At 45.0% G+C, this 11,515-nt stretch overlaps 1 protein-coding gene across 5 annotated transcripts in view; it reads left to right on the top strand.

The window, feature by feature from the left end:
• Positions 1–10,583, top strand: part of slc44a5b (solute carrier family 44 member 5b) — a 389,888-nt gene extending 379,305 nt beyond the window's left edge. For 3 of the 5 annotated variants that reach the window (XM_048601655.1, XM_048601658.1, XM_048601656.1), the window contains 2 exons: positions 390–474; positions 7,375–10,583. In XM_048601655.1, the coding sequence (XP_048457612.1) occupies positions 390–474; positions 7,375–7,493 (204 nt within the window). In that variant the 3' untranslated portion in view covers positions 7,494–10,583. Of the gene's footprint in view, positions 1–389; positions 475–2,800; positions 6,254–7,374 lie in introns of those variants that run through there. The other 2 variants (XM_048601657.1, XM_048601659.1) reach the window with 1 other exon arrangement.
• Positions 10,584–11,515: the final 932 nt, after the last annotated feature.

Raw genomic sequence — 11,515 nt, forward strand, 5'->3', positions numbered from 1 at the left:
GCCGCACTGTCGGACGGTCAGTACTGAGGGAGTGCCGCACTGTCGGACGGTCAGTACTGAGGGAGTGTCGCACTGTCGGACGGTCAGTGCTGAGGGAGTGCCGCACTGTCAAAATCAATAACCTTTTTGATCTGAGATGCTGTTTCTTCATTTTGCATGTTGTCCAGTGCCTCAGTTTTGTTTTACACGTGTGCAGAGTGCTCCAGGTTTCGTCTCACTGTATTTTCAGAGGCATTTTAATCCTGTTTGTCTGAATTTCAGTTCCCCCTCTTTTGGAATGTGTCCTAATGCTCTCCAGTTTGCTATTTCTATGGAATTATTGACGTTTGTGTTCTCTTCAGTGATTGGTCTGTCGATGTGTGAATGTAACTGTGTTTTTGTATTTGCAGACGGTGATATTCGGGTCCTATCTAATTGCACACGGCTTTTTCAGTGTCTATGCAATGTGTGTGGATACATTGTTCCTCTGTTTCTGTGAGTAGATTTTCCAAACTCTCAAAACTTCTTGTAATTTATTAAGTTGTGTTGATGTTCAGCCTGGGCTACGTGGGGAATGCTGGTTTCCTCAGAAGTGGAGTGTTGGGCTGGGGTGGACAAGATCAGAAATCACACGATACCAGGTTATAGTCCAACAGGCTTATTTGAAATCACAAGCTTTCATCAGGTGAATTAACTTCATCCTTGTGATTTCAAATAAACCTGTTGGACTGTAACCTGGTGTTGTCTGACATCTGACCGGTTTCCTCAGAGACACAATGGGTTTGTTTAGTGACTGACAGAGGCCAAGGTGAGGGGTTCAATGTCTCCATTCAGCAGAAAACCCTGCTCTCAAGATTTGGCCTCGGTGCCGTCGTTTGAGAGAGTGTCGACAGCGAGTGGGCACTGTGTAATTTCTCCCACCTGGTTAATCTCCAGCAAAGTCCCAAGAAATACTCCATGTGTAGATTCCGGGGATAAGGATGTCAGCAACCTCTGTAGTGATGCCCCTGTTGTGGAATAGACCTCTGCTGCTCTGGTCCTGGAGGTCCTGGAGGGGGTTAACATCGGAGTATTGTCCAATTCTGAGACAGCATGGAGAGTTAACACATGGCAGTTATCACTCCCATTTGCTGAGTTACTCCAGTAGCAATGTCAGTACTGTGCACAAATCCCCACAAGAGCCAGCCAGGCGCAGGGGACACTTTGTCACGGAGGGTGGGAGTGGGGAGTGGGGAGAGGGCTGGGTCAGTCTCCCAGGGGCTACAGAAGCACTGAGATATAGGCCGAGGGGTAAGCTGCAGAGTCAGGGTCTGAAGGGAGTTGAGAAGCTGAGTCCTTGATTTGAAAGTAGTCTGAGCTCGAGCAGAGCGGGGAGACATGGTGGGGTGGGCAGTGGTTCACCAGGCAGTGTAACTCAGAAGGAAGGCTCACTGCAGAGGAACATGGGCCTTAGGAGATTCGCCCCATCCAGCCTGCTCTGGCCTTAAGCAGCATCATGGCTGATCTGGTTGTGGTTTGCTCCACTTTCCTTCTGACCCCATGACCCTCCAACACCCTCAACTTTGGGAAAAAAAATCCTGTCTAACTTAGTCATGAATAAGTTTCAATACTCAGCCTCCACCAACCTCTGGGGAAGAGAATTCCACATTGTACCCACACCCCCCTCCAACCGAGAGAGTAACAGAAACAATTCAACAGCAACATTGACCTTAACCACAATCACCTGTTCGAGATGACGCATTACTCTCGAGTTATACAATGTTCAAGGGTTGTGTTGTAATGGCAATGAGCTCATTGGCCTTTGGTTTAAAGTGTTGACCTTGCCTCTATCTTGATCAGTGTTTCAGTTGTTGAGTTAACAGTTTGCTCCTGTAGACATTGTGTAGAGTTTTATCTGAACCCAGCATGTTCAGTGAAACTCCAATGTTGCCAAAGCTTCAGGAAGAGCCAAGTTCATTGGTCTGACTGATGTTGTTAGGAACCAATATGGCAGGACAATTATGCAGTTTGAGTATCCAGGTTTAGAAACGTTCCTGATGCTATTCTGCGTTTCCTGGCAGTTTGAGCTGATGTTTGAAACTAGCTGAGGCTGTAGTAGATTTGCTCGTGTTTCCCTGGCATTCATTTTGGCTGAAGCTGCATTTGCTATTACTACTTACAAAGCTCCTTAAATGTGCAGCGATTAAAACATTAATTCCTGAGCTTTACAAGCTGCTTGCTTTGTGTTTAATTATCAATTTATTTAAGAGCTCCAAAAGCCTTCTAACTTGTTACCTTTCCAATCCTCCTTTCCCTGCCCTCGTTCAATTGTCATTATTTTCTTCCCCTCTCTATCTCTGTCTTTGGATCAATTTTGTTTTGGCACTCTGTTTTCTCTCTCTCTCTCTATGTCTTCCCCTCTCTCTCTCTCTTTGTTTCTTTATCCGTCTTTCTATCTCTGTCTCTCTTTTTATTTCTCTATCTGCCTCTTTTTCACTCTCTTTCTCTATCTCTTTGTCCATCTATCTCTTTGTCTGTCTCTCTACCTCTCTTGCTCTATCTGTCTGACTCTCTCTCTCTGTATCTCTCGATCTGTCTCTCTCTCTCTCTGCCTCTCTCTCTTTCTGCCTCTCTATCTCTGTCCCCTCTCTCTCTCTGACTCTCCGTCTCTCTCTCTCTGACTCTCCGTCTCTCTCTCTCTGACTCTCCGTCTCTCTCTCTCTCCCCCTCTCTCTCTCTCTCCCTGATTTTCTGTTTCTCCATCTCACTGTCTCTGTTCCCCACCCCCCCACCCCGCCTCCTCCCCCTCCCCATTGCTTTGGCATGTCACTAACTCACACAGGCGAAGATTTGGAGCGTAATGATGGATCAGCTGAGAAGCCTTACTTCATGTCACCTGAACTGCACAGAATCCTGGGACGTTATGAGTGGAGCCCGCGAAAGGCGAATGGATAGTTTGCTTGTGCCGGCCTCGTGCTGTACTCAACCCCTTGCCTCACTATCTTTTGATTAATATATAGATTATATAATCAGGCACCCACACTCCATCAGAAAGATCCTCAGTGTAAAAGCTCTCTTCGGTTAGCAACTAAAGAGTTTCGGGAGCTGGTAAACATTTAACTCCCTGAGTAGAGTTTTAGTTTTTGAAAAGAAATAACTTTTTTTAAAGACAATAACAGCATTTTGCCACCACACACAGATACATGTGTGTGTCATGCATTCCATGTCCTGGAATGTTTTACTGGAAAGGCAAACAAGGAGCTGAATTTGCAGCCACTCGCTTTCTCACAGATGATCGGATCCAGCTTCAGTGCAAATTGCCACTAATTACCATAAAGGAGTGTGGTAACTTTTAAGTGGGGAATATATTTGGCATTGAATATTATTGAAAACTGGGGCACATTGTCGAAACATTTTGTCTCGCACTCTACAGGACAAGCACGAGAATGCCTCATTTCAAAGCATCACAATTTATGTTACAGGAAAGATTACTGATTGGTTGACACATTGATTCTCATTGGCTGAGGTGTTGCTGTGGAGAGTGAATGGGGAATATCCAGGCTCTCGCAGCCTCCCAGATAATTCGACAAAAGCGCACAAGTCTTGAACATGTTTCCTTTTCTTTGCGGAGACTGGGTTCCTGTGGATCAATGTACTTCATTTTCACAAGCATAAAAAACCCATGTTAGAAGATTAAATCCTAAATTGGTTATTAGTGCAGCTATTAACACACCTCAGACTGTCAGCAAGTGCTATACCCTTTAATGGTAGCACATTTAACAGCAGAGGCTAGATGTGGAAAATGATGTGGAATGTGTTCAAGCATCCATTGGCCAATCAGGATCAACTTTGACAACCAATCAGTCCCCTTTCTCTCCTGTTGTGATTGCTTGAAATTCTATTTGTCCTGATGAATGCAAGGCATCAACCTGCAGCACCATGTCTCTGTATCCAGTGAGATTCTCTGCCCTATTGAGTGACTGATTGTATATCTGGCCTTACAAATGACCCAGGGCTGTGACCCACATAGTCCTGGGATTTAACCTGTGATCTTTCCATGTTCCTGTCACACAACAGGAAATTCTAACTGTATATAAAGTCAAAAGACTCTAATATGCAATAAAAGTCTGTACCAGGACCAGTCGAGAGGGTAGAGGTAGGGAAGGGAGGGGGATTCATTTCCTGGTTGCCACTCCCATGGGTCATGACCCTGCCACACCCTGCCCATGGAGTGAGACCCCACCTCTTTACTGAATCGTAGCTAAGTTGCCTCACGTGAGGACTGTAAAGCCAACACTTTTATGGAACAGTCAATGGTTTAAGACCCAGTAGGACTCCTTTAGAGCGTGGTTCAGCAAACTGCACAGCTGCACAGCTTATAGCCTAGGGGTCATATGGCTCTCAAAAGAGGTCAATATTGAGTTAAATCCTCAACTTGCTCGTTACAAAGAGGAGAACATGGGATTTTCCTTATTAATGTGGCCCAGCTATAACACCGTTACACCCCTCCGACCCTGACCCCCATGCTGTGGCTAAATCCACTGATACTGGACCATAAATTCCTGGAGTGACCACAGTGAGCAGTGATCACGGGATCATTCTGACTGTGCAGAGATAAGCAGCAATTTGTGGTGTCGGTTGTGGTTCACTGCGTGTTGCTAAATGGCTCATGTTAATCAGTGCCTGGGATTGTGAAATCGTGAATATCTCACTAAGGGTTTCCCATTGAAATCTTTGTCCTGAGTTTCCCCTGTTGTTGGGGGTTAATATATTTTATGTTATAAACAGCCTGTGAATGGGGAGATCTATGCCCCCAACATTTAAACTCAGGCAGTCCAAGCCAGAAAAGGAAGAGCTGCCAACATGAAATCTCATTCTTACAATGCACAGGCCATTTGATCCATCATGCCAGTGCTGGCCTTATCCCACTTTCCAGGCCTTGGTCCGAGCTGTGGAGGTTACAACACTGACAAAGGTCAGTGACTGCCCACTCCAGCAATGTCCGAGTTCTCTCTGCAGTCCCGACATTATCCTGGACATTTCTGCTGAATGTCAACACAAACCATTAGCTTTTTATTGACCGGGTACATCAGGGCACACCCCTGATGGAGGGGATGGGATTTGTTTCTCTGATAGGAGGTGTGGGCATCACTTACAAAGCCAGGGATCTGTTCTCCATCCCTCATTGCCCTTGAACTGAGTGGCACACTTGGCACTATTTCACAGGGCAGGCAAGAGTCAGCCACATTGCTGTGAGTCTGGAGTCACATTTAGGCCAGACCATGTGAGGACAGCAAATTTCCTTCCCTAAAGGACAGGATGTGAACCCAGATGGGTTTTGGCAACAATCCATGACAATTTCATGGTCATAACGAGGAACATTTACCTTGAGATTTAATCAGTTGAAGTTCCACCAGCAGCTGAGATGGATTCGAACCCTTGCCCCTAAGCTGGGTCTCTCGGTTACCTGCCCAATCACACTGCCACCATCTCTCTTCAAACATCTATCATTTAATATAGATGTGACCATCAGGGGAACACTGAAACAGAAGGAGGCCATTCAGCCCCTCAAGCCTGTTACACAGGAACGATGGTTCATGTTGAACTTTCAAGGGGCATTCAGCCTCTTGAGTCTGTTCTGCCTTTCTGTTGGCTGGTGCGTGATTGGATGTAGAGCAGATGCTGCAGTGTGTCAGTTTGAAACAACTCACCCCATGCAAAGGAAACCCACTTTTCTAATGGGTGGGGGAGTTCTCTCCTGCATCAAGACATGGTTAACCTTTAGAGGGTCCACATATCTGAGTGAGGGAAAGTAAACAGGCAAGAAGAGTATCATATTTGTGTCCTTCGTGTGATTTGAGGGCACTGGCAAAGTCGGCCTGTATTACTCCCCCGCAACTGGACCATGAGGGAGGGAGGCAGGACAGGGAGAGAGTTTTTGAAAATGGGGGCAATTTGGAGGGTGGGCTGGAGTTGATGCTCCAAGTGAGGTGCAAGGGATGAAAGATCAGTAAGGCCCACCACTGAAAGTGATTTTAGCCACTGTGTGTGATGAGGAGGTCAGGCAATGATAACAAATCTGTAATATATTTGCCTTTATATATAAAGTGCAGGGCTACACTCTTGTGTATTTTTTTTTACGATTTAGGATGGATATAGTTTTAATAAATATATTAGGAAAGAAAAAAAAAACAAAAAATTTCATTGCTAATCCTGAAAGCATTTGTACACGATGTATGAATGTGATGATTTTGGTGCTGCTTATATTTATATATAAACTCCATGTTGTACTGTTTGTTCACTGCTGGGAATTATTCCTATAGATACAACAAACTGCATTTGACTTTTCAAATGAGCAAATCTGGGATAGCTCTCCTTCGAGCTGGAGAGGCTAAGAGGAGGTTTGATTGAGATTTCAGTCAATTAAATGAGAAGTACATGTTTCCAGGGCAGGAGGCTCAGTCAATAGAGGGAGACAGATTGAAGGGAACTGGGGAAAATCCCCAGAGAGCAGGATTGTTTTACACAGTGAGTTGTTGGGATCTGGAATGTGCTGCCTGAAAGGGCAGTAGGAGCAGATTCAATCATAGCTTTCAAAAGGAAATTGGGGAATACTGGGAAAGGGGTACTGCTTACTTGGCTGTGGGAAGGGAGTATGGGTGCCGGACTAATGGGACAACTCTTGAAATTTCCACTGTATCCAACACGGGGCAAGATACCACTGTCCTGACTGCACATTTGAAGCAAAGCAGAGATGGTCAGTAGAACATGAACCTTGAAAGGATTAGTATTCCCAACATCATATTGTGGGATCAAAGTCAGCAAAAATTAGGAATGTCACATCAGTAAGAGGCCATTCAGTCAGCTCTTGCCTGAATTATATCTTAATACCATTGGCTAGCCTTGTAGTAACCCATCCTTAACAACATACCAACACACCCAATCAGAGACATCATTACACATCCCCCTCTGGAGTAGGTGGGCCATGAGCACAGGCCTCCTAGCTCAAAGATAGGAACAATACCACTGTGCTACAAGAGCCCCCACCCTAGCAACACTCACTCAGTCTCAGCTGGAATGATCTTGTGGATTCACAGCCTCAAGAGATATCTGAGGTGCAAGGGGAGAATACTTCATACGTCCACAGACATCCCCGTGTAGGGAAGTGTTCCGTGATGTCCCCCTGAATGGCCTGGCTCCGGTTCAAGGGTTCAGCCCCTTGTTCTGTCCACCCCTTTCCCATGGTATTTCAAAAGTATGTTAGACTGGCCCATCACATAATAGGGAGGTGAGTTCCCATTAATTTTGCAGTGAATTGTAATGAGGCTATGTAATAGCAGCCTTGGCACCATCTGGATTGATGTGTAAAATGGTACTGAGATGCTTGTAATCACTGCCTGTAATTCCTGTCTGTAGTGGAAGATTTAGAGAGGAATGATGGATCGGCTGACAGGCCATATTTCATGAGTAAGACATTGATGAAGATTCTGAACGTGAGGAATGTGAAGCCTGAAGATGAGCAACACAGACGTTGAACTTATCACAGGGACTTGACTTTCCCCATCCATCAAAAATAAGGCTACACCAACAACAACAAGCATTTATATAGAGCATTTAACATAGTAAACTATCTCAAGCAGCTTCATTGGAGCATTGTCCAACTTTTGATATATCCAAGTGACTTAGAACCAAATTCCTGTCTTTAAAAATGTTTAAAGAAAGATAAAACCCTACAAACACCTTGTATCTCTTCTTCCTTGGAATTTGGTTCTAGTCAGTGACCTTGTGCATAAGTCAGAAAGTTCTATCAATTTGAGTACAGAAAGCTGGTACTCCCTGAGAGGACTGGCTCCAATCTGCAGCTTGTGCCCCATCCCTGACATAGCCTTCGCACATGGCATCATGGTTTCATCATGTCTACATGCTGTCATTATGTCGGTCAGTTAACTTGGAAATTCAGTGCTTCCTGTATGATTTTTACTCATGACCCCATTACTGTGTGTTAACTTAACATTTGCCTTAAAGTCTTGCACATAGGATTTGAACATTCAAGCTCCAATGGAAAATATTGCAGAGGGGAAATTAAACTTCTCAATAGATTGTTCCCCAAACCATAACCAGCTGAAGGGGGCAAGTGTTCACTGCTGCAAGAGCCTTGATTTTGATGTTTGTGGAATGTCAGAATTAGTGACAATGTTGAAAGGCAACTTGTGGAGAATCCACTAAATTTCAAAATATTGAGTCAGAATGAAGCAGATATCCAAAATGACTGGAAATAAACCCTCATCTCAGTATCAAACAAGGACGTATTCCACCAGCACTTCCTGAATTTCCCTTTCTTTTAAAATCTTCCTGTTTATCCTGTGGAAATGATCTGGTCTCACTGTAATGGTGTTTATTCCATCCTTCCTACCTACCAATGTTCTGGAAAACTGCACATTCCTCAGACTTGACGTTCTGTAAAATAGCAGGTGCTATGTTGCTTATCTTTCTGAGATTATGGAGTAACCATAAGAGGAGCTTCCACACTGCTTCACCATCATGACAGTCTGAGCATCATTGACGGGACCCTTCCTTCATCCTCAACCTCCTCCCCTCAACCCATTAATTCCAGGGGCCCAAATACCAGAGAAAGAAAACATAAGAAAATTTCCTCTTCAAGAGATCGCAGGGATCACAAGTTATAAAGACCAACATGAAATGACCCCTGTCACAGTCAGGAACCAATACAGCTCTCTCTCTTTCTCAAAGGTCGTGCAGCCACCAGCCAGAGCCACATTTCAGGAACTTCCTACTCCCTGGGAAATGAAGACCTACACAATATCCAATCCATTCCCACTCTTAAAGTGAAAACTTGGATGCCCTGTGCATCAGTAATCTGTTAAACTCGAAGAGTGTATTAATAGGTCAATCTATACACTCGTTCCATTATTTTATGTGGGTATCTTACAAACTGGAGATTACAGCGAGTTCAGGAGAAAGAGGGGACTTTGAACCAGTGGTTCCCAAAGCTAATCTTGCTCATTCTGCACAGAAAAGTCACAGCAAGCAAAACTGGTACAATGGAACCAGCTTCCTGTGGAAGGAAACATTAGATAGAGAAGACTGGCCAGTTCCTGGAGCCTATTTCACCATTCAGTCAGCTCAGGGTAGATCTATATTGTAACTCCATCCAGCTAGCCTGATGATGTAATCCTTCATACCCGTTACCTGAAATAAATCTATCCATCTCAGTTTGGGAATGTTACCTGACCTCCAGCTTCAGTCATCTTCCAGAGGGAGGAAGTTCCACACCCCCATAGGCAAGTGTTTCCTGATGCCGCCCCCTCCCGAACAGCCTGGTTTGGATTTGAAGGTTCTGCCCCTTGTTCTGGACTTGTTCCCCCTCCCCCTCCAGAGGAACTAGTCTCCAATCCACTTCAGTTCTACCTGATCCACATTGAAATGTAGAAAATACTGAACAAACATTACTGATGAAGTGCTGAAGATTCCCATCAGTGAGTTGGATGGTGGTAAACCCCATTGTGCAGAGCCTCTACATGTTGACTGTACCCACGGAGGGAACAGACTAGAAATAATTCAAATGAGGAAATCTTCAAAAATGTCAATGGAACTCAACTGTTTTCCTTAAAGGTCCTACCCATCAGAGCCCCAGGAAAATGGCCTGAGCCCTTTGTGATTTCTGGTTAGTTGGTCCATTGATGGTTGCGGCCCGTGAGGTAGACAGTCTCTCAGGGTTGTTTCTCTGGGAGAGTGAGAGCTGGGAACCAGTGGATGACCACCTTGTCAGTGGAACATGCCCCTCTCCCAACCCCACCCCTCACTCCCCCATTAAATGTAAGAAAGAGAGAGTGACGCTCAATGATTGGGGAGACAGGGCAGAAAGGTAGTGGGTCTGTGGTTCTGTCTGTGTCGGGGTGGGTGTGTGTATGGGTGTATTAGGTGTGTGGGAGGGTGTGGGGTAGGGATGGGGGTTTCTGGTGTCAGTTCATTCTTGTCCTCTCTCACAGATGCTGGGCATCATTGGTTCAGAGAGTTTAATGCACTGTGATCACTGAAGATTACCTGCTCACATGAATTGAAGGAGACATTTGCTTTGGGTGCACTCTGGTATGTGGGGAAGGAAAAGGGCCACCTGATTCATGCCTAGCCCATACATTCAACAGGTCAGACCTATGTCTGTAAAGGGATCCATCTCACCATTCATTCCACAGCCACCTCTATAAGAAGCACTAATGTACTGATAGAACTAGTCTTCATTACTAGGGACTAAATTCAGGTCTTAATGCCTCGGTTCTCCTAACTTGCAAATCTTACCAATGTTTTATATATACATAGATCATTAACAGATCGGTTTATTTGTACAGTTATTACATACCGAACTGATCATTTGCATGGAAATTTGAAGCTTTAAAATCTAATTGATGCTTCTGCTGTGCAGAAACCTGACCGATTTTGCCATAAATATTTTGTGTGATTAACTTTGAATGTTTGGTATTTGATGCAACGTATTGTCCCTCAGAGCTCTGTAATAATAAAATTTCCTTACCGTGCTGAGTTTTATTCAACAGCCGTGATTATGATGCGTTGAAATATTTACATTTAATAAACTTTTTCAATAATAATTGATTGTTTGTTTGTTTGTTTGTTATGTATTGGGTTTTGTAGTATGTGCGGGAACAGCCTCTGGTCAAAGCCACTGCAGGAGGATTACAGGCAGAAGCACATTCTTAAAGCTCCCTAGAATCATAGGATCCCTACAGTGTGGAAGCAGCCCATTAGGTCCGTCAAGTCTACAGTGACCCTCCGAAGAACATCCCACCTAGACCCACCCCCACTACCCTATCCCTGTAACCATGCACTTTCCTGGCCAATACCCCTAGCCTGCACATCCCTGTACACTGTGGGTAATTGAGCATGGCCAATCCACCTACCGTGCACATTTCTGGACTGTGGGAGGAAACTGGACCACCTGGAGGAAACCCACACAGACACAGGGAGAATGTGCAAACACCAACTCCCTGCAAGTTGAAGCCCGACGCAACATCAATCCATTCCTACTCTAACAGTTCAACCCTCTGTCGCACACGCTTCCTCAATCTGTTCAACTGTAAGAATTCATTAATAAATCAAACTGTATATTCCTCCCATTATTTTACAGACAGTATCTGATCATCACTAAGTGTGAACTGCTCGACAATAAACACACCTTTGTGCACATTTAGTATTTCAAAACATTTAACGGAAGTGTCATGGAAGCAATGCAACACTTCTAAGAAAGTAGTATCAGAAGGTACTGCAGTCACGGAGGGTCAGTACTGAGGGAGTGCCGCACTATTGGAGGGTCAGTACTGAGGGAGTGCCGCACTGTCGGAGGGTCAGTGTTGAGGGAGTGCCGCACTGTCGGAGGGTCAGTGCTGAGGGAGTGCCGCACTGTCGGAGGGTCAGTGCTGAGGGAGTGCCGCACTGTCGGAGGGTCAGTACTGAGGGAGTGTCGCACTGTCAGAGGCTCAGTACTGAGGGAGTGCCGCACTGTCAGAGGGTCAGTACTGAGGGA

Source organism: Rhincodon typus, chromosome 10 (genome assembly GCF_021869965.1).
Source record: "Rhincodon typus isolate 14 chromosome 10, sRhiTyp1.1, whole genome shotgun sequence".
Taxonomy (NCBI): Eukaryota; Metazoa; Chordata; class Chondrichthyes; order Orectolobiformes; family Rhincodontidae; genus Rhincodon; species Rhincodon typus.